At 46.8% G+C, this 23,724-nt stretch overlaps 1 protein-coding gene across 3 annotated transcripts in view; it reads left to right on the top strand.

Annotated features, from left to right (window-relative positions):
* si:dkey-33c12.4 (uncharacterized protein LOC560112 homolog) overlaps positions 1–23,724 on the top strand; it is a 65,973-nt gene that overhangs the window by 6,452 nt on the left and 35,797 nt on the right. For 2 of the 3 annotated variants that reach the window (XM_039009189.1, XM_039009188.1), the window contains exons 6-10: positions 2,689–2,730; positions 5,713–5,955; positions 19,765–20,073; positions 20,217–20,271; positions 20,522–20,612. In XM_039009189.1, the coding sequence (XP_038865117.1) occupies positions 2,689–2,730; positions 5,713–5,955; positions 19,765–20,073; positions 20,217–20,271; positions 20,522–20,612 (740 nt within the window). The remainder of the gene's footprint in view (positions 1–2,688; positions 2,731–5,712; positions 5,956–19,764; positions 20,074–20,216; positions 20,272–20,521; positions 20,613–23,724) is intronic. The other variant, XM_039009191.1, reaches the window with a different exon arrangement.

The following is a 23,724-nucleotide window of genomic DNA, read 5'->3' as shown; positions in this document are numbered from 1 at the left end:
GTCTGTCTGTCTGTAGTGTCTGTCTGTCTGTAGTGTCTGTCTGTCTGTAGTGTCGGTCTGTAGTGTCTGTCTGTGGTGTCTGTCTGTGGTGTCTGTCTGTAGTGTCTGTCTGTAGTGTCTGTCTGTAGTGTCTGTCTGTAGTGTCTGTCTGTAGTGTCTGTCTGTGGTGTCTGTCTGTGGTGTCTGTCTGTAGTGTCTGTCTGTAGTGTCTGTCTGTGGTGTCTGTCTGTGGTGTCTGTCTGTAGTGTCTGTCTGTAGTGTCTGTCTGTCGTGTCTGTCTGTCGTGTCTGTCTGTCGTGTCTGTCTGTGGTGTCTGTCTGTAGTGTCTGTCTGTAGTGTCTGTCTGGTGTCTCTGTCTGTAGTGTCTGTCTGTAGTGTCTGTCTGTGGTGTCTGTCTGTAGTGTCTGTCTGTAGTGTCTCTGTCTAGTGTCTGTCTGTCTGTAGTGTCTGTCTGTAGTGTCTGTCTGTAGTGTCTGTCTGTAGTGTCTCTGTCTAGTGTCTGTCTGTCTGTAGTGTATGTCTGTAGTGTCTGTCTGTAGTGTATGTCTGTAGTCTCTGTCTGTGGTGTCTCTGTCTGTGGTGTCTCTGTCTGTGGTGTCTCTGTCTGTGGTGTCTGTCTGTGGTGTCTGTCTGTAGTGTCTCTGTCTAGTGTCTGTCTGTAGTGTCTGTCTGTGGTGTCTGTCTGTGGTGTCTGTCTGTGGTGTCTGTCTGTGGTGTCTGTCTGTGGTGTCTGTCTGTAGTGTCTGTCTGTGGTGTCTGTCTGTGGTGTCTGTCTGTGGTGTCTGTCTGTCGTGTCTGTGGTGTCTGTCTGTAGTGTCTGTCTGTAGTGTCTGTCTGTAGTGTCTGTCTGTGGTGTCTGTCTGTGGTGTCTGTCTGTGGTGTCTGTCTGTCGTGTCTGTCTGTCGTGTCTGTCTGTCGTGTCTGTCTATGGTGTATGTCTGTGGTGTATGTCTGTGGTGTCTGTCTGTCGTGTCTGTCTGTAGTGTCTCTGTCTAGTGTCTGTCTGTAGTCTCTGTCTAGTGTCTGTCTGTAGTGTCTGTCTGTAGTGTCTGTCTGTAGTGTCTGTCTGTAGTGTCTGTCTGTAGTGTCTGTCTGTAGTGTCTGTCTGTGGTGTCTGTCTGTAGTGTCTGTCTGTCTGTAGTGTATGTCTGTGGTGTCTGTCTGTGGTGTCTGTCTGTAGTGTCTGTCTGTAGTGTCTGTCTGTGGTGTCTGTCTGTGGTGTCTGTCGTGTCTCTGTCTAGTGTCTGTCTGTTGTAGGGATTAATATTTTCCTGAAAATCTACCAAAATCTATCTATCTGGTCACTATACCAGGGTTCTCTCCAGATCTGGTCACTATGCCAGGGTTCTCTCCAGATCTGGTCACTATGCCAGGGTTCTCTCCAGATCTGGTCACTATGCCAGGGTTCTCTCCAGATCTGGTCACTATGCCAGGGTTCTCTCCAGATCTGGTCACTATGCCAGGGTTCTCTCCAGATCTGGTCACTATGCCAGGGTTCTCTCCAGATCTGGTCACTATGCCAGGGTTCTCTCCAGATCTGGTCACTATGCCAGGGTTCTCTCCAGATCTGGTCACTATGCCAGGGTTCTCCCCAGATCTGGTCACTATGCCAGGGTTCTCCAGATCTGGTCACTATACCAGGGTTGTCTCCAGATCTGGTCACTATACCAGGGTTCTCTCCAGATCTGGTCACTATGCCAGGGTTCTCTCCAGATCTGGTCACTATACCAGGGTTCTCTCCAGATCTGGTCACTATACCAGGGTTCTCCCCAGATCTGGTCACTATGCCAGGGTTCTCTCCAGATCTGGTCACTATGCCAGGGTTCTCTCCAGATCTGGTCACTATGCCAGGGTTCTCTCCAGATCTGGTCACTATGCCAGGGTTCTCTCCAGATCTGGTCACTATGCCAGGGTTCTCTCCAGATCTGGTCACTATGCCAGGGTTCTCTCCAGATCTGGTCACTATGCCAGGGTTCTCCCCAAATAAGAGGAGTGCTGTGTCACCTTGTTGGCTTGGCTGTGCCACTATGTAAAGATTTCACAGCAAATTAAACTGATATTTAGTAATGATAGTTACTATCTTTGATCCTGTCGGGTACACCTTGGGGTCATGATAGTTTGATGTATTATAATAATTGATTATGCATATGTTGTATTAATAGAAGGGGAGGGGTTATAAATTGCAGGGTCCTAGACTACAGATTAACAATATGTCTATGTATTATAAGGTTTCATGTTGTTCCACAGTTATTTTCTAGTCTCTTATGAAGAAACTGTCTGAGAGAGGTGTGACTGTGAGACAGAACTCTACAGGGGAGTGGAAGAGATAAGAGACTAGTCAGACATTCCACTGTAAATCAACTTGAGGAGTGGATATTTACTGCTGAGCCTTTAGATAACACTGAAACTCTCGTGGGATGCAAGTGTCCCTGCCTCTCGTGTCTGTCTGTCCCGCCTGTCGTGGGATGCAAGTGTCCCTGCCTGTCGTGTCTGTCTGTCCCGCCTGTCGTGGGATGCAAGTGTCCCTGCCTGTAGTGTCTGTCTGTCCCGCCTGTCGTGGGATGCAAGTGTCCCTGCCTCTCGTGTCTGTCTGTCCCGCCTGTCGTGGGATGCAAGTGGTCTTCAACCCTCCAGAGAACCACCTGTTATTCTCATGCAGGTATTTCTCTCTGTTCTCACCCCCCACAGCGACAGAAGGAGAGGAAACGTGCAGGGAAAGATAAAGAGGCTGTAAGTATGTTTCTGTTCCACTTTCACTATACTGCACCCCACTAGTGGAGAGTCTTTCACTATACTGCACCCCACTAGTGGAGAGTCTTTCACTATACTGCACCCCACTAGTGGAGAGTCTTTCACTATACTGCACCCCACTAGTGGAGAGTCTTTCACTATACTGCACCCCACTAGTGGAGAGTCTTTCACTATACTGCACCCCACTAGTGGAGAGTCTTTCACTATACTGCACCCCACTAGTGGAGAGTCTTTCACTATACTGCACCCCACTAGTGGAGAGTCTTTCACTATACTGCACCCCACTAGTGGAGAGTCTTTCACTATACTGCACCCCACTAGTGGAGAGTCTTTCCTTTGGGCTCTTGTTAAAGTAGTGCACTGTTATGGGGAAATGTATCGACAGGGCATTGGGAAAGTATTCAGATCCATTGACTTTTTGCACATATTTTTACATTACAACCTTTTTCTAAAATCGATTAAATAACATGTTTTCCTCATCAATCTACACACAGTACTCCATAATGACATCACAGTACCCCATAATGACATCACAGTACCCCATAATGACATCACAGTACCCCATAATGACATCACAATATCCCATAATGACATCACAATACCCCATAATGACCAGGCGAAAACAGCTTTTTAGACGTATTTTCAGTTGAAGTCGGAAGTTTACATACACTTAGGTTGGAGTCATTAAAACTCGTTTTTCAACCACTCCACACATTTCTTGTTAACAAACTATAGTTTTGGCAAGTCGGTTAGGACATCTACTTGGTGCATGACACAATTCTTTTTTCCAACAATTGTTTACAGACAGATTATTTCACTTATAATTCACTGTATCACAATTCCAGTGGGTCAGAAGTTTACATACACTAAGTTGACTGTGCCAACACAGCTTGGAAAATTCCAGAAAATTATGTCATGGCTTTAGATGCTTCTGATAGGCTAATTGACATTATTTGAGCATATTGGAGGTGTACCTGTGGATGTATTTCAAGGCCTACCTCCAAACTCAGTGCCTCTTTGCTTGACAACATAGGAAAATCAAAAGAAATCAGCCTCAGAAAAAAATTGTAGACCTCCACAAGTCTGGTTCATCCTTGGGAGCAATTTCCAAATGCCTGAAGGTACCACGTTCATCTGTACAAACAATAGTACGCAAGTATAAACACCATGGGACCACGCAGTCGTCATACCGCTCAGGAAGGAGATGCATTCTGTCTCCTAGAGAAGAACGTACTTTGGCGCGAAAAGTGCAAATCAATCCCAGAACAACAGCAAAGGACCTTGTGAAGATGCTGGAGGAAACAGGTACAAAAGTATCTATATCCACAGTAAAACAAGTCCTATATCGAAATAACCTGAAAAGCCGCTCAGCAAGGAAGAAGCCACTGCTCCAAACCCGGCATACAAAAGCCAGACTTCGGTTTGCAACTGCACATGGGGACAAATATTGTACTTTTTGGAGAAATGTCCTCTGGTCTGATGAAACAAAAATAGAACTGTTTGGCCATAATGACCATCGTTATGTTTGGAGGAAAAAGGGGGGGGGGGGGCTTGCAAGCCGAAGAACACCATCCCAACCGTGAAGCACAGGGGTGGCAGCATCATGTTGTGGGGGTGCTTTGCTGCAGGAGGGACTGGTGCACTTCACAAAATAGATGGCATCATGAGGAAGCAAAATTACGTGGCTATATTGAAGCAACATCTCAAGACATCAGTCAGGAAGTTAAAGCTTGGTTGCAAATGGGTCTTCCAAATGGACAATGACCCCAAGCATACTTCCAAAGTTTTGGCAAAATGGCTTGAGGACAACGAAGTCAATGTATTGGAGTGGCCATCACAAAGCCCTGACCTCAATCCTATAGAACATTTGTGGGCAGAACTGAAAAGGCGTGTGTGTGCAAGTAGGCCTACAAACCTGACTCAGTTACACCAGCACTGTCAGGAGGAATGGGCCAAAATTCACCCAACTTATTGTGGGAAGCTTGTGGAAGGCTACCTGAAACGTTTGACCCAAGTTAAACAATTTCAAGGCAATGCTACCAAATACTAATTGAGTGTATGTAAACTTCTGACCCACTGGGAATGTGATGAAAGAAATAAAAATTGAAATTAATAATTCTCTACTATTATTCTGACATTTCACATTCTTAAAATAAACCGGTGATCCTACCTGACCTAAAACAGGGAATTTTTACTAGGATTAAATGTCAGGAATTGTGGAAAAACTGAGTTAAATTTTTTTTGGCTAAGGTGTATGTAAGCTTCCGACTTCAACTGTTTTTATCTTATTTACATCAGTATTCAGACCCTTTGCTATGAGACTCGAAATTGAGCTCAGGTGCATCCTGTTTCCATTGATCGTCCTTGAGATGTTTCTACAACTTGATTGGAGTCCACTTGTGGTAAATTCAATTGATTGGACATGATTTGGAAAGGCACACACCTGTCTATATAAGGTTGTTGACAGGACATATCAGCGCATAAACCAAGCCGTGAGGTCGAAGGAGTTGTGGATTGTGTCTAGGCACAGATCTGGGGAAGGGTACCAAAAAATGTCTGCACCATTGAAGGTCCCCAAGAAAACAGTGGCCTCCATCATTCTTAAATGGAAGAAGTTTGGAACCACCAAGACTCTTCCTAGAGCTGGTCGCCCGACCAAAAAGCTGTAACCATAAGGATGTAATGTAACAACATGTGGAAAAAGTCAAGGGGTCTGAATACTTTCCGAATGCACCGGTAAGTTCATGTATTCCAAGTGGCAACCTATTCCTTATATAGTGCACTATAGGGCCCCGGCCAAAAGTAGTGCACTATAGGGCCCTGGCCAAAAGTAGTGCACTATAGGGCCCTGGCCAAAAGTAGTGCACTATATAGTAAATGTGGTGCTATTTGGCATGTTGCCCTGGTGTCTTGGATATGCGTTTGTACTCTGAACATATTTGCCTTTTTTATGCCTCATAGGAGAACCGAGGGCCAGGGAGGTCCAGCCGCTCAGAGAATCAGGGAGGAGATTTAAACATTGAGAGAGAGCAGCAGGAGGAGGAGAAGGAGTTTACAGAGGAGGGCCTTGGTCCGGGACCTGGTGGTACTACAGCCTGCAGCAGGCAGCAGGAGGCGCAGGATTCTCCTTTGGAGGAGACCTGTGGTAGCAGTAATGAGGACCAGGAGGACGTGAGAGACGAGGGATTAGCCAGGGAGCCAGAGGTTTGTTTTGGTTCCTTTAGCTTCTGTACGTGTCATTTTCATTCTACAGTGCACCCTGCTTATAGTGAAGGTAGCTCTAGTCCTAGAATCTATACAACGGCCTCCCCATTCAAGTCAATGGTGGCATAATGGGTAGACTGACAGCTTTATGGAGTGTCTTCTTGAGTTTACCAGTCAAATTGCCAGGCTAAGAGGTTCCAAGCCCTAATCAACTGTTTACAGTGTTTCAATTGTCCTCCACGGATGTGATCACTGTAAGAGGAGTGTACTGTATTACTGGTGAAACTCATTAACGCATGTTGTATCGCTCTGCTATGTCATTAACGCTCTGCTATGTCATTATCGCTCTACTATGTCATTAACGCATGTTGTATCGCTCTGCTATGTCATTAATGCTCTGCTATGTCATTAACTTATGTTGTAACGCTCTGCTATGTCATTAACGCTCTGCTATGTCATTAACGCATGTTGTATTGCTCTGCTATGACATTAATGTTCTGCTATGTCATTAACACTCTGCTATGTCATTAACACTCTGCTATGTCATTAACACACTGCTATGACATTAACGCTCTGCTATGACATTAATGTTCTGCTATGTCATTAACGCATGTTGTATCGCTCTGCTATGTCATTAACGCTCTGCTATGTCATTAACGCATGTTGTATTGCTCTGCTATGTCATTAATGTTCTGCTATGTCATTAACACTCTGCTATGTCATTAACACACTGCTATGACATTAACGCTCTGCTATGTCATTAACGCATGTTGTATTGCTCTGCTATGTCATTAACGCTCTGCTATGTCATTAACGCATGTTGTATCACTCTGCTATGTCATTAACGCTCTGCTATGTCATTAATGCTCTGCTATGTCATTATGTTGTATCGCTCTGCTATGTCATTAACGCTCTGCTATGTCATTATGTTGTATCGCTCTGCTATGTCATTAACGCATGTTGTATCGCTCTGCTATGTCATTAACGCTCTGCTATGTCATTAACGCATGTTGTATCGCTCTGCTATGTCATTAACGCTCTGCTATGTCATTAACGCATGTTGTATTGCTCTGCTATGACATTAATGTTCTGCTATGTCATTAAAGCTCTGCTATGTCATTAATGCTCTGCTATGTCATTAACGCATGTTGTATCACTCTGCTATGTCATTAACGCTCTGCTATGTCATTAATGCTCTGCTATGTCATTAACGCATGTTGTATCGCTCTGCTATGTCATTAACGCTCTGCTATGTCATTATGTTGTATCGCTCTGCTATGTCATTAACGCATGTTGTATCGCTCTGCTATGTCATTAACGCTCTGCTATGTCATTAACGCATGTTGTATCGCTCTGCTATGTCATTAACGCTCTGCTATGTCATTAACGCATGTTGTATCGCTCTGCTATGTCATTAACGCTCTGCTATGTCATTAAAGCTCTGCTATGTCATTAATGCTCTGCTATGTCATTAACGCATGTTGTATCGCTCTGCTATGTCATTAATGCTCTGCTATGTCATTATCGCATGTTGTATCGCTCTGCTATGTCATTAACGCTCTGCTATGTCATTAATGCTCTGCTATGTCATTAACACACTGCTATGACATTAACGCTCTGCTATGACATTAATGTTCTGCTATGTCATTAACGCATGTTGTATCGCTCTGCTATGTCATTAACGCTCTGCTATGTCATTAACGCATGTTGTATTGCTCTGCTATGTCATTAATGTTCTGCTATGTCATTAACACACTGCTATGACATTAACGCATGTTGTATTGCGCTGCTATGTCATTAACGCTCTGCTATGTCATTAACGCTCTGCTATGTCATTAACGCATGTTGTATCACTCTGCTATGTCATTAACGCTCTGCTATGTCATTAATGCTCTGCTATGTCATTATGTTGTATCGCTCTGCTATGTCATTAACGCTCTGCTATGTCATTATCGCATGTTGTATCGCTCTGCTATGTCATTAACGCTCTGCTATGTCATTAACGCTCTGCTATGTCATTATCGCATGTTGTATCGCTCTGCTATGTCATTAACGCTCTGCTATGTCATTAACGCTCTGCTATGTCATTATCGCATGTTGTATCGCTCTGCTATGTCATTAACGCATGTTGTATCGCTCTGCTATGTCATTAATGCTCTGCTATGTCATTAAAGCTCTGCTATGTCATTAACGCTCTGATATGTCATTAACACATGTTGTAAGGCTCTGATATGTCATCGCTCTATGTGCAAATGTGTACTAGTAATTTAACCTTTTATTTAAGAACAAATTCTAATTTACAATGATGGCCAAACCCGGCCAACGCTGGGCCAATTGAGCGTTGCCCAATGGGACTCCCAATCACGGCCGGCTGTAATACAGCCTGGAATCTAAACACGGTCTGCAGTGAGGCCTCCAGCACTAAGATGCAGTGCCTTAGACTGCTGCGCCACTTGGCAGCCCTGTAATGTCAATTATTTACATTATTTACTGATTCGTGTAAAGAATGTCACTGGAAGGAAGTAACCTGCTCATTCTGTATATTTGTAAAATGTATTTCTTTACAATTCTGTATAACTAATTTCACTTAGACAATTGCATCTAATAGTTCCATCAAACAAATAGAAATCCAGTAATTTTTCCCTTAGAGCTGAAAGTTAGTGACAATTTTTTGAACAGCTTCTGTCTACTCGCTTCTGTTTAGTGGATAACTGTTAGTTCCTCCATCTTGGATCTGTCCCATACAGGAGTTGGATATGAGTAGCTCCTTCTTGTGTGTAGCTGCTCCTCCATCTTGGATCTGTCCCATACAGGAGTTGGATATGAGTAGCTCCTTCTTGTGTGTAGCTGCTCCTCCATTTTGGATCTGTCCCCATACAGGAGTTGGATATGAGTAGCTGCTTCTTGTGTGTAGCTGCTCCTCCATTTTGGATCTGTCCCCATACAGGAGTTGGATATGAGTAGCTGCTTCTAGTGTGTAACTGCTCCTCCATCTTGGATCTGTCCCCATACAGGAGTTGGATATGAGTAGCTGCTTCTAGTGTGTAACTGCTCCTCCATCTTGGATCTGTCCCCATACAGGAGTTGGATATGAGTAGCTGCTTCTAGTGTGTAACTGCTCCTCCATCTTGGATCTGTCCCCATACAGGAGTTGGATATGAGTAGCTGCTTCTTGTGTGTAACTGCTCCTCCATCTTGGATCTGTCCCATACAGGAGTTGGATATGAGTAGCTGCTTATTGTGTGTAGCTGCTCCTCCATCTTGGATCTGTCCCCATACAGGAGTTGGATATGAGTAGCTGCTTCTAGTGTGTAACTGCTCCTCCATCTTGGATCTGTCCCCATACAGGAGTTGGATATGAGTAGCTGCTTCTAGTGTGTAACTGCTCCTCCATCTTGGATCTGTCCCCATACAGGAGTTGGATATGAGTAGCTGCTTCTAGTGTGTAACTGCTCCTCCATCTTGGATCTGTCCCCATACAGGAGTTGGATATGAGTAGCTGCTTCTTGTGTGTAGCTGCTCCTCCATCTTGGATCTGTCCCCATACAGGAGTTGGATATGAGTAGCTGCTCCTCCATCTTGGATCTGTCCCCATACAGGAGTTGGATATGAGTAGCTGCTCCTCCATCTTGGATCTGTCCCCATACAGGAGTTGGATATGAGTAGCTGCTTCTTGTGTGTAACTGCTCCTCCATCTTGGATCTGTCCCCATACAGGAGTTGGATATGAGTAGCTGCTTCTTGTGTGTAGCTGCTCCTCCATCTTGGATCTGTCCCCATACAGGAGTTGGATATGAGTAGCTGCTCCTCCATCTTGGATCTGTCCCCATACAGGAGTTGGATATGAGTAGCTGCTTCTAGTGTGTAACTGCTCCTCCATCTTGGATCTGTCCCCATACAGGAGTTGGATATGAGTAGCTGCTTCTAGTGTGTAACTGCTCCTCCATCTTGGATCTGTCCCCATACAGGAGTTGGATATGAGTAGCTGCTTCTTGTGTGTAGCTGCTCCATCTTGGAACTGTCCCATACAGGAGTTGGATATGAGTAGCTGCTTCTAGTGTGTAACTGCTCCTCCATCTTGGATCTGTCCCCATACAGGAGTTGGATATGAGTAGCTGCTTCTAGTGTGTAACTGCTCCTCCATCTTGGATCTGTCCCATACAGGAGTTGGATATGAGTAGCTGCTTCTAGTGTGTAACTGCTCCTCCATCTTGGATCTGTCCCCATACAGGAGTTGGATATGAGTAGCTGCTTCTAGTGTGTAACTGCTCCTCCATCTTGGATCTGTCCCCATACAGGAGTTGGATATGAGTAGCTGCTCCTCCATCTTGGATCTGTCCCCATACAGGAGTTGGATATGAGTAGCTGCTCCTCCATCTTGGATCTGTCCCCATACAGGAGTTGGATATGAGTAGCTGCTTCTTGTGTGTAACTGCTCCTCCATCTTGGATCTGTCCCCATACAGGAGTTGGATATGAGTAGCTGCTTCTTGTGTGTAGCTGCTCCTCCATCTTGGATCTGTCCCCATACAGGAGTTGGATATGAGTAGCTGCTCCTCCATCTTGGATCTGTCCCCATACAGGAGTTGGATATGAGTAGCTGCTTCTAGTGTGTAACTGCTCCTCCATCTTGGATCTGTCCCCATACAGGAGTTGGATATGAGTAGCTGCTTCTAGTGTGTAACTGCTCCTCCATCTTGGATCTGTCCCCATACAGGAGTTGGATATGAGTAGCTGCTTCTTGTGTGTAGCTGCTCCATCTTGGAACTGTCCCATACAGGAGTTGGATATGAGTAGCTGCTTCTAGTGTGTAACTGCTCCTCCATCTTGGATCTGTCCCCATACAGGAGTTGGATATGAGTAGCTGCTTCTAGTGTGTAACTGCTCCTCCATCTTGGATCTGTCCCATACAGGAGTTGGATATGAGTAGCTGCTTCTAGTGTGTAACTGCTCCTCCATCTTGGATCTGTCCCCATACAGGAGTTGGATATGAGTAGCTGCTTCTAGTGTGTAACTGCTCCTCCATCTTGGATCTGTCCCCATACAGGAGTTGGATATGAGTAGCTGCTTCTAGTGTGTAACTGCTCCTCCATCTTGGATCTGTCCCCATACAGGAGTTGGATATGAGTAGCTGCTTCTTGTGTGTAACTGCTCCTCCATCTTGGATCTGTCCCATACAGGAGTTGGATATGAGTAGCTGCTTCTTGTGTGTAGCTGCTCCTCCATCTTGGATCTGTCCCCATACAGGAGTTGGATATGAGTAGCTGCTTCTAGTGTGTAACTGCTCCTCCATCTTGGATCTGTCCCCATACAGGAGTTGGATATGAGTAGCTGCTTCTAGTGTGTAACTGCTCCTCCATCTTGGATCTGTCCCCATACAGGAGTTGGATATGTGTAGCTGCTTCTAGTGTGTAACTGCTCCTCCATCTTGGATCTGTCCCCATACAGGAGTTGGATATGAGTAGCTGCTTCTTGTGTGTAGCTGCTCCTCCATCTTGGATCTGTCCCCATACAGGAGTTGGATATGAGTAGCTGCTTCTTGTGTGTAGCTGCTCCTCCATCTTGGATCTGTCCCCATACAGGAGTTGGATATGAGTAGCTGCTTCTTGTGTGTAACTGCTCCTCCATCTTGGATCTGTCCCATACAGGAGTTGGATATGAGTAGCTGCTTCTTGTGTGTAGCTGCTCCTCCATCTTGGATCTGTCCCCATACAGGAGTTGGATATGAGTAGCTGCCTCTAGTGTGTAACTGCTCCTCCATCTTGGATCTGTCCCCATACAGGAGTTGGATATGAGTAGCTGCTTCTAGTGTGTAACTGCTCCTCCATCTTGGATCTGTCCCCATACAGGAGTTGGATATGAGTAGCTGCTTCTTGTGTGTAGCTGCTCCTCCATCTTGGATCTGTCCCCATACAGGAGTTGGATATGAGTAGCTGCTCCTCCATCTTGGATCTGTCCCCATACAGGAGTTGGATATGAGTAGCTGCTCCTCCATCTTGGATCTGTCCCCATACAGGAGTTGGATATGAGTAGCTGCTTCTAGTGTGTAACTGCTCCTCCATCTTGGATCTGTCCCCATACAGGAGTTGGATATGAGTAGCTGCTTCTTGTGTGTAGCTGCTCCTCCATCTTGGATCTGTCCCCATACAGGAGTTGGATATGAGTAGCTGCTCCTCCATCTTGGATCTGTCCCCATACAGGAGTTGGATATGAGTAGCTGCTTCTAGTGTGTAACTGCTCCTCCATCTTGGATCTGTCCCCATACAGGAGTTGGATATGAGTAGCTGCTCCTCCATCTTGGATCTGTCCCCATACAGGAGTTGGATATGAGTAGCTGCTTCTAGTGTGTAACTGCTCCTCCATCTTGGATCTGTCCCCATACAGGAGTTGGATATGAGTAGCTGCTTCTTGTGTGTAGCTGCTCCTCCATCTTGGATCTGTCCCCATACAGGAGTTGGATATGAGTAGCTGCTCCTCCATCTTGGATCTGTCCCCATACAGGAGTTGGATATGAGTAGCTGCTTCTAGTGTGTAACTGCTCCTCCATCTTGGATCTGTCCCCATACAGGAGTTGGATATGAGTAGCTGCTTCTAGTGTGTAACTGCTCCTCCATCTTGGATCTGTCCCATACAGGAGTTGGATATGAGTAGCTGCTTCTTGTGTGTAGCTGCTCCATCTTGGATCTGTCCCCATACAGGAGTTGGATATGAGTAGCTGCTTCTAGTGTGTAACTGCTCCTCCATCTTGGATCTGTCCCCATACAGGAGTTGGATATGAGTAGCTGCTTCTTGTGTGTAGCTGCTCCTCCATCTTGGATCTGTCCCCATACAGGAGTTGGATATGAGTAGCTGCTTCTTGTGTGTAGCTGCTCCTCCATCTTGGATCTGTCCCCATACAGGAGTTGGATATGAGTAGCTGCTTCTTGTGTGTAACTGCTCCTCCATCTTGGATCTGTCCCATACAGGAGTTGGATATGAGTAGCTGCTTCTTGTGTGTAGCTGCTCCTCCATCTTGGATCTGTCCCCATACAGGAGTTGGATATGAGTAGCTGCCTCTAGTGTGTAACTGCTCCTCCATCTTGGATCTGTCCCCATACAGGAGTTGGATATGAGTAGCTGCTTCTAGTGTGTAACTGCTCCTCCATCTTGGATCTGTCCCCATACAGGAGTTGGATATGAGTAGCTGCTTCTTGTGTGTAGCTGCTCCTCCATCTTGGATCTGTCCCCATACAGGAGTTGGATATGAGTAGCTGCTCCTCCATCTTGGATCTGTCCCCATACAGGAGTTGGATATGAGTAGCTGCTCCTCCATCTTGGATCTGTCCCCATACAGGAGTTGGATATGAGTAGCTGCTTCTAGTGTGTAACTGCTCCTCCATCTTGGATCTGTCCCCATACAGGAGTTGGATATGAGTAGCTGCTTCTTGTGTGTAGCTGCTCCTCCATCTTGGATCTGTCCCCATACAGGAGTTGGATATGAGTAGCTGCTCCTCCATCTTGGATCTGTCCCCATACAGGAGTTGGATATGAGTAGCTGCTTCTAGTGTGTAACTGCTCCTCCATCTTGGATCTGTCCCCATACAGGAGTTGGATATGAGTAGCTGCTTCTAGTGTGTAACTGCTCCTCCATCTTGGATCTGTCCCCATACAGGAGTTGGATATGAGTAGCTGCTTCTTGTGTGTAGCTGCTCCATCTTGGATCTGTCCCATACAGGAGTTGGATATGAGTAGCTGCTTCTAGTGTGTAACTGCTCCTCCATCTTGGATCTGTCCCCATACAGGAGTTGGATATGAGTAGCTGCTTCTAGTGTGTAACTGCTCCTCCATCTTGGATCTGTCCCATACAGGAGTTGGATATGAGTAGCTGCTTCTAGTGTGTAACTGCTCCTCCATCTTGGATCTGTCCCCATACAGGAGTTGGATATGAGTAGCTGCTTCTAGTGTGTAACTGCTCCTCCATCTTGGATCTGTCCCCATACAGGAGTTGGATATGAGTAGCTGCTTCTAGTGTGTAACTGCTCCTCCATCTTGGATCTGTCCCCATACAGGAGTTGGATATGAGTAGCTGCTTCTTGTGTGTAACTGCTCCTCCATCTTGGATCTGTCCCATACAGGAGTTGGATATGAGTAGCTGCTTCTTGTGTGTAGCTGCTCCTCCATCTTGGATCTGTCCCCATACAGGAGTTGGATATGAGTAGCTGCTTCTAGTGTGTAACTGCTCCTCCATCTTGGATCTGTCCCCATACAGGAGTTGGATATGAGTAGCTGCTCCTCCATCTTGGATCTGTCCCCATACAGGAGTTGGATATGAGTAGCTGCTTCTTGTGTGTAACTGCTCCTCCATCTTGGATCTGTCCCCATACAGGAGTTGGATATGAGTAGCTGCTTCTTGTGTGTAGCTGCTCCTCCATCTTGGATCTGTCCCCATACAGGAGTTGGATATGAGTAGCTGCTCCTCCATCTTGGATCTGTCCCCATACAGGAGTTGGATATGAGTAGCTGCTTCTAGTGTGTAACTGCTCCTCCATCTTGGATCTGTCCCCATACAGGAGTTGGATATGAGTAGCTGCTTCTAGTGTGTAACTGCTCCTCCATCTTGGATCTGTCCCCATACAGGAGTTGGATATGAGTAGCTGCTTCTTGTGTGTAGCTGCTCCATCTTGGAACTGTCCCATACAGGAGTTGGATATGAGTAGCTGCTTCTAGTGTGTAACTGCTCCTCCATCTTGGATCTGTCCCCATACAGGAGTTGGATATGAGTAGCTGCTTCTAGTGTGTAACTGCTCCTCCATCTTGGATCTGTCCCATACAGGAGTTGGATATGAGTAGCTGCTTCTAGTGTGTAACTGCTCCTCCATCTTGGATCTGTCCCCATACAGGAGTTGGATATGAGTAGCTGCTTCTAGTGTGTAACTGCTCCTCCATCTTGGATCTGTCCCCATACAGGAGTTGGATATGAGTAGCTGCTCCTCCATCTTGGATCTGTCCCCATACAGGAGTTGGATATGAGTAGCTGCTCCTCCATCTTGGATCTGTCCCCATACAGGAGTTGGATATGAGTAGCTGCTTCTTGTGTGTAACTGCTCCTCCATCTTGGATCTGTCCCCATACAGGAGTTGGATATGAGTAGCTGCTTCTTGTGTGTAGCTGCTCCTCCATCTTGGATCTGTCCCCATACAGGAGTTGGATATGAGTAGCTGCTCCTCCATCTTGGATCTGTCCCCACACAGGAGTTGGATATGAGTAGCTGCTTCTAGTGTGTAACTGCTCCTCCATCTTGGATCTGTCCCCATACAGGAGTTGGATATGAGTAGCTGCTTCTAGTGTGTAACTGCTCCTCCATCTTGGATCTGTCCCCATACAGGAGTTGGATATGAGTAGCTGCTTCTAGTGTGTAACTGCTCCTCCATCTTGGATCTGTCCCCATACAGGAGTTGGATATGAGTAGCTGCTTCTAGTGTGTAACTGCTCCTCCATCTTGGATCTGTCCCCATACAGGAGTTGGATATGAGTAGCTGCTTCTTGTGTGTAACTGCTCCTCCATCTTGGATCTGTCCCATACAGGAGTTGGATATGAGTAGCTGCTTCTTGTGTGTAGCTGCTCCTCCATCTTGGATCTGTCCCCATACAGGAGTTGGATATGAGTAGCTGCTTCTAGTGTGTAACTGCTCCTCCATCTTGGATCTGTCCCCATACAGGAGTTGGATATGAGTAGCTGCTTCTAGTGTGTAACTGCTCCTCCATCTTGGATCTGTCCCCATACAGGAGTTGGATATGTGTAGCTGCTTCTAGTGTGTAACTGCTCCTCCATCTTGGATCTGTCCCCATACAGGAGTTGGATATGAGTAGCTGCTTCTTGTGTGTAGCTGCTCCTCCATCTTGGATCTGTCCCCATACAGGAGTTGGATATGAGTAGCTGCTTCTTGTGTGTAGCTGCTCCTCCATCTTGGATCTGTCCCCATACAGGAGTTGGATATGAGTAGCTGCTTCTTGTGTGTAACTGCTCCTCCATCTTGGATCTGTCCCATACAGGAGTTGGATATGAGTAGCTGCTTCTTGTGTGTAGCTGCTCCTCCATCTTGGATCTGTCCCCATACAGGAGTTGGATATGAGTAGCTGCCTCTAGTGTGTAACTGCTCCTCCATCTTGGATCTGTCCCCATACAGGAGTTGGATATGAGTAGCTGCTTCTAGTGTGTAACTGCTCCTCCATCTTGGATCTGTCCCCATACAGGAGTTGGATATGAGTAGCTGCTTCTTGTGTGTAGCTGCTCCTCCATCTTGGATCTGTCCCCATACAGGAGTTGGATATGAGTAGCTGCTCCTCCATCTTGGATCTGTCCCCATACAGGAGTTGGATATGAGTAGCTGCTCCTCCATCTTGGATCTGTCCCCATACAGGAGTTGGATATGAGTAGCTGCTTCTAGTGTGTAACTGCTCCTCCATCTTGGATCTGTCCCCATACAGGAGTTGGATATGAGTAGCTGCTTCTTGTGTGTAGCTGCTCCTCCATCTTGGATCTGTCCCCATACAGGAGTTGGATATGAGTAGCTGCTCCTCCATCTTGGATCTGTCCCCATACAGGAGTTGGATATGAGTAGCTGCTTCTAGTGTGTAACTGCTCCTCCATCTTGGATCTGTCCCCATACAGGAGTTGGATATGAGTAGCTGCTTCTAGTGTGTAACTGCTCCTCCATCTTGGATCTGTCCCCATACAGGAGTTGGATATGAGTAGCTGCTTCTTGTGTGTAGCTGCTCCATCTTGGATCTGTCCCATACAGGAGTTGGATATGAGTAGCTGCTTCTAGTGTGTAACTGCTCCTCCATCTTGGATCTGTCCCCATACAGGAGTTGGATATGAGTAGCTGCTTCTAGTGTGTAACTGCTCCTCCATCTTGGATCTGTCCCATACAGGAGTTGGATATGAGTAGCTGCTTCTAGTGTGTAACTGCTCCTCCATCTTGGATCTGTCCCCATACAGGAGTTGGATATGAGTAGCTGCTTCTAGTGTGTAACTGCTCCTCCATCTTGGATCTGTCCCCATACAGGAGTTGGATATGAGTAGCTGCTTCTTGTGTGTAGCTGCTCCTCCATCTTGGATCTGTCCCCATACAGGAGTTGGATATGAGTAGCTGCTTCTTGTGTGTAGCTGCTCCTCCATCTTGGATCTGTCCCCATACAGGAGTTGGATATGAGTAGCTGCTTCTTGTGTGTAACTGCTCCTCCATCTTGGATCTGTCCCATACAGGAGTTGGATATGAGTAGCTGCTTCTTGTGTGTAGCTGCTCCTCCATCTTGGATCTGTCCCCATACAGGAGTTGGATATGAGTAGCTGCCTCTAGTGTGTAACTGCTCCTCCATCTTGGATCTGTCCCCATACAGGAGTTGGATATGAGTAGCTGCTTCTAGTGTGTAACTGCTCCTCCATCTTGGATCTGTCCCCATACAGGAGTTGGATATGAGTAGCTGCTTCTTGTGTGTAGCTGCTCCTCCATCTTGGATCTGTCCCCATACAGGAGTTGGATATGAGTAGCTGCTCCTCCATCTTGGATCTGTCCCCATACAGGAGTTGGATATGAGTAGCTGCTCCTCCATCTTGGATCTGTCCCCATACAGGAGTTGGATATGAGTAGCTGCTTCTAGTGTGTAACTGCTCCTCCATCTTGGATCTGTCCCCATACAGGAGTTGGATATGAGTAGCTGCTTCTTGTGTGTAGCTGCTCCTCCATCTTGGATCTGTCCCCATACAGGAGTTGGATATGAGTAGCTGCTCCTCCATCTTGGATCTGTCCCCATACAGGAGTTGGATATGAGTAGCTGCTTCTAGTGTGTAACTGCTCCTCCATCTTGGATCTGTCCCCATACAGGAGTTGGATATGAGTAGCTGCTTCTAGTGTGTAACTGCTCCTCCATCTTGGATCTGTCCCCATACAGGAGTTGGATATGAGTAGCTGCTTCTTGTGTGTAGCTGCTCCATCTTGGATCTGTCCCATACAGGAGTTGGATATGAGTAGCTGCTTCTAGTGTGTAACTGCTCCTCCATCTTGGATCTGTCCCCATACAGGAGTTGGATATGAGTAGCTGCTTCTAGTGTGTAACTGCTCCTCCATCTTGGATCTGTCCCATACAGGAGTTGGATATGAGTAGCTGCTTCTAGTGTGTAACTGCTCCTCCATCTTGGATCTGTCCCCATACAGGAGTTGGATATGAGTAGCTGCTTCTAGTGTGTAACTGCTCCTCCATCTTGGATCTGTCCCCATACAGGAGTTGGATATGAGTAGCTGCTTCTAGTGTGTAACTGCTCCTCCATCTTGGATCTGTCCCCATACAGGAGTTGGATATGAGTAGCTGCTTCTTGTGTGTAACTGCTCCTCCATCTTGGATCTGTCCCATACAGGAGTTGGATATGAGTAGCTGCTTCTTGTGTGTAGCTGCTCCTCCATCTTGGATCTGTCCCCATACAGGAGTTGGATATGAGTAGCTGCTTCTAGTGTGTAACTGCTCCTCCATCTTGGATCTGTCCCCATACAGGAGTTGGATATGAGTAGCTGCTTCTAGTGTGTAACTGCTCCTCCATCTTGGATCTGTCCCCATACAGGAGTTGGATATGTGTAGCTGCTTCTAGTGTGTAACTGCTCCTCCATCTTGGATCTGTCCCCATACAGGAGTTGGATATGAGTAGCTGCTTCTTGTGTGTAGCTGCTCCTCCATCTTGGATCTGTCCCCATACAGGAGTTGGATATGAGTAGCTGCTTCTTGTGTGTAGCTGCTCCTCCATCTTGGATCTGTCCCCATACAGGAGTTGGATATGAGTAGCTGCTTCTTGTGTGTAACTGCTCCTCCATCTTGGATCTGTCCCATACAGGAGTTGGATATGAGTAGCTGCTTCTTGTGTGTAGCTGCTCCTCCATCTTGGATCTGTCCCCATACAGGAGTTGGATATGAGTAGCTGCTTCTAGTGTGTAACTGCTCCTCCATCTTGGATCTGTCCCCATACAGGAGTTGGATATGAGTAGCTGCTTCTTGTGTGTAGCTGCTCCTCCATCTTGGATCTGTCCCCATACAGGAGTTGGATATGAGTAGCTGCTCCTCCATCTTGGATCTGTCCCCATACAGGAGTTGGATATGAGTAGCTGCTCCTCCATCTTGGATCTGTCCCCATACAGGAGTTGGATATGAGTAGCTGCTTCTTGTGTGTAACTGCTCCTCCATCTTGGATCTGTCCCCATACAGGAGTTGGATATGAGTAGCTGCTTCTTGTGTGTAGCTGCTCCTCCATCTTGGATCTGTCCCCATACAGGAGTTGGATATGAGTAGCTGCTCCTCCATCTTGGATCTGTCCCCATACAGGAGTTGGATATGAGTAGCTGCTTCTAGTGTGTAACTGCTCCTCCATCTTGGATCTGTCCCCATACAGGAGTTGGATATGAGTAGCTGCTTCTAGTGTGTAACTGCTCCTCCATCTTGGATCTGTCCCCATACAGGAGTTGGATATGAGTAGCTGCTTCTTGTGTGTAGCTGCTCCATCTTGGATCTGTCCCCATACAGGAGTTGGATATGAGTAGCTGCTTCTTGTGTGTAGCTGCTCCATCTTGGATCTGTCCCATACAGGAGTTGGATATGAGTAGCTGCTTCTAGTGTGTAACTGCTCCTCCATCTTGGATCTGTCCCCATACAGGAGTTGGATATGAGTAGCTGCTTCTAGTGTGTAACTGCTCCTCCATCTTGGATCTGTCCCATACAGGAGTTGGATATGAGTAGCTGCTTCTAGTGTGTAACTGCTCCTCCATCTTGGATCTGTCCCCATACAGGAGTTGGATATGAGTAGCTGCTTCATCTCTACGGCTGCTTGTATTGCTAAACGACAACTAGAGCAGAACCCCAAACCAGAGAAGAAAATTATTATCCAGGAGCCAGTTGTGGAACGGCAGCAGGAGAAGGAACGGCAGCAGGAGAAGGAACGGCAGCAGGAGAAGGAACGGCAGCAGGAGAAGGAACGGCAGCAGGAGAAGGAACGGCAGCAGGAGAAGGAACGGCAGCAGGAGAAGGAACGGCAGCAGGAGAAGGAACGGCAGCAGGAGAAGGAACGGCAGCAGGAGGTTATAGTCAGGAAAAAGGAGGTGATTTTGAAAAAGAAAAAAAACTTTCTGATTATGTTGAACATAAGCATGTCCCACCTCTGTTTAGTACGGTCGGTCTGTAGTGTACCGCCGTAGACCTCATGCACTGTGACGTACTAACTGACACCTATGCGTCCCATTAGAAAAAGGTGGAGGCCAATGTTGACGATATTCTTAAAAGAAGCACAGAGCTCGCCCGTAAGTCCTAACTCGCATTCACGTCAGTAATATCAAATCACAACGTGTGTCCCAAATGCCACGCTGTACCCTATACAGTGCACCAGGGCCCATAGGGCTTAGCTCAAAAGTAATGCACTTTTATAGGGATTAGGGCCATTTGGGACACATCCAACCTCTTACTGATCTGAAACATCAAAGCACTTCGGTGGCTTATTTCCCGTAGTTTAAACTACAAGTGTCAGGCTTTAAGTCTCTCTCCTCTCCCCAGTCATAGGAAACCAGTTCGCAGCCTGTGGCCAGTTGGAAATGGCAGTCAAGTATTTCACTGACGCTATTAAACACAATCCTACAGAATTTAAGTGAGTATAAAAGGCAATGACACTGGTTGGCACTCGGCTTATGTATGATATGAGTAAATAACTGTGATCTGCATCCATAATGGCTCCCTGTTCCCTGTCTAGTGCACAACTCTATGCTGAAATGGCTCCCTGTCTAGTGCACAACTCTATGCTGAAATGGCTCCCTGTCTAGTGCACAACTCTATGCTGAAATGGCTCCCTGTCTAGTGCACAACTCTATGCTGAAATGGTTCCCTGTCTAGTGCACAACTCTATGCTGAAATGGTTCCCTGTCTAGTGCACAACTCTATGCTGAAATGGTTCCCTGTCTAGTGCACAACTCTATGCTGAAATGGCTCCCTGTCTAGTGCACAACTCTATGCTGAAATGCCTCCCTGTTCCCTGTCTAGTGCACAACTCTATGCTGAAATGGTTCCCTGTCTAGTGCACAACTCTATGCTGAAATGGTTCCCTGTCTAGTGCACAACTCTATGCTGAAATGGTTCCCTGTCTAGTGCACAACTCTATGCTGAAATGGCTCCCTGTCTAGTGCACAACTCTATGCTGAAATGGTTCCCTGTCTAGTGCACAACTCTATGCTGAAATGGTTCCCTGTCTAGTGCACAACTCTATGCTGAAATGGCACCCTGTTCCCTGTCTAGCGCACAACTCTATGCTGAAATGGTTCCCTGTCTAGTGCACAACTCTATGCTGAAATGGCACCCTATTCCCTGTCTAGTGCACAACTCTATGCTGAAATGGCTCCCTGTCTAGTGCACAACTCTATGCTGAAATGGTTCCCTGTCTAGTGCACAACTCTATGCTGAAATGGCTCCCTGTTTCCTGTCTAGTGCACAAGTCTATGCTGAAATGGCACCCTATTTCCTGTCTAGTGCACAACTCTATGCTGAAATGGCACCCTATTTCCTGTCTAGTGCACAACTCTATTCTGAAATGGTTCCCTGTCTAGTGCACAACTCTATGCTGAAATGGTTCCCTGTCTAGTGCACAACTCTATGCTGAAATGGCACCCTATTCCCTGTCTAGTGCACAACTCTATGCTGAAATGGTTCCCTGTCTAGTGCACAACTCTATGCTGAAATGGCACCCTATTCCCTGTCTAGTGCACAACTCTATGCTGAAATGGCACCCTATTCCCTGTCTAGTGCACAACTCTATGCTGAAATGGTTCCCTGTCTAGTGCACAACTCTATGCTGAAATGGTTCCCTGTCTAGTGCACAACTCTATGCTGAAATGGTTCCCTGTCTAGTGCACAACTCTATGCTGAAATGGTTCCCTGTCTAGTGCACAACTCTATGCTGAAATGGTTCCCTGTCTAGTGCACAACTCTATGCTGAAATGGCTCCCTGTTCCCTGTCTAGTGCACAACTCTATGCTGAAATGGCTCCATGTTCCCTGTCTAGTGCACAACTCTATGCTGAAATGGTTCCCTGTCTAGTGCACAACTCTATGCTGAAATGGTTCCCTGTCTAGTGCACAACTCTATGCTGAAATGGCTCCCTGTCTAGTGCACAACTCTATGCTGAAATGGTTCCCTGTCTAGTGCACAACTCTATGCTGAAATGGTTCCCTGTCTAGTGCACAACTCTATGCTGAAATGGTTCCCTGTCTAGTGCACAACTCTATGCTGAAATGGTTCCCTGTTCCCTGTCTAGTGCACAACTCTATGCTGAAATGGTTCCCTGTCTAGTGCACAACTCTATGCTGAAATGCCTCCCTGTTCCCTGTCTAGTGCACAACTCTATGCTGAAATGGTTCCCTGTCTAGTGCACAACTCTATTCTGAAATGGCACCCTATTTCCTGTCTAGTGCACAACTCTATGCTGAAATGGTTCCCTGTCTAGTGCACAACTCTATGCTGAAATGGTTCCCTGTCTAGTGCACAACTCTATGCTGAAATGCCTCCCTGTTCCCTGTCTAGTGCACAACTCTATGCTGAAATGGTTCCCTGTCTAGTGCACAACTCTATGCTGAAATGGCTCCCTATTCCCTGTCTAGTGCACAACTCTATGCTGAAATGGCTCCCTGTCTAGTGCATAACTCTATGCTGAAATGGTTCCCTGTCTAGTGCACAACTCTATGCTGAAATGGTTCCCTGTCTAGTGCACAACTCTACGCATCCCCCCCTACCAGCGCTCACTCCTGCTTCTCCGTCGGCTCTTCCTGCTCATCTGTTCCTCCATCAGTTTTTAAGATATAATTTAGCATTGATATCAAACGGGAGTAAGTCCCTGATGAGTCATCTGTTAAAACGCAGCGGGAGCAAAGTTGATACATTGTATAATTTCATCGCCTGTTGGAACCGAAAGCACGTGCCAGTCTGCGTGTTTTGCTGTCATGCAATCTCTGAGTGGCAGAAGTGGAAAATTGTGCACAGCTTGGCAACAGGCGTGCTCGCAGCTTGGCAACAGGCGTGCTCGCAGCTTGGCAACAGGCGTGCTCGCAGCTCGGCAACAGGCGTGCTCGCAGCTCGGCAACAGGCGTGCTCGCAGCTCGGCAACAGGCGTGCTCGCAGCTCGGCAACAGGCGTGCTCGCAGCTCGGCAACAGGCGTGCTCGCAGCTCGGCAACAGGCGTGCTCGCAGCTCGGCAACAGGCGTGCTCGCAGCTCGGCAACAGGCGTGCTCGCAGCTCGGCAACAGGCGTGCTCGCAGCTCGGCAACAGGCGTGCTCGCAGCTCGGCAACAGGCGTGCTCGCAGCTCGGCAACAGGCGTGCTCGCAGCTCGGCAACAGGCGTGCTCGCAGCTGTACGACACAGAAAACGGCTCCAACCAATTACCTTTCATTTTAGCGCTGATTTGCATTTGATATAATTTCACAAACCATGTCGAGGGCAGTTTTAAAGGGATTCTGGGCCGCTAATGATTGGTTTGATAACAAACAACGTCGTTCTGTCATGTTACCTACCTAGCTAGCTAACAACCTGGTCATTTGACAGCGGCCCACGGCCCTCCATTTGTACGTCGGCGGGTCAATTTCCCAAAACAATTATTATTGTTAGAATAGTGGAATATAACACAAGGTGCCATTTTGAAATGTGGTTGTGCATTAGGAGTTTTTCTCTGTCAGTCGCCATCTAGGTTTCTCCATTTGGCGACTGAATTTCCTGCG

This window comes from Salvelinus namaycush, chromosome 15 (genome assembly GCF_016432855.1).
Source record: "Salvelinus namaycush isolate Seneca chromosome 15, SaNama_1.0, whole genome shotgun sequence".
Taxonomy (NCBI): domain Eukaryota; kingdom Metazoa; phylum Chordata; class Actinopteri; order Salmoniformes; family Salmonidae; genus Salvelinus; species Salvelinus namaycush.
This window is presented reverse-complemented; position numbering and strand designations above follow the sequence as displayed.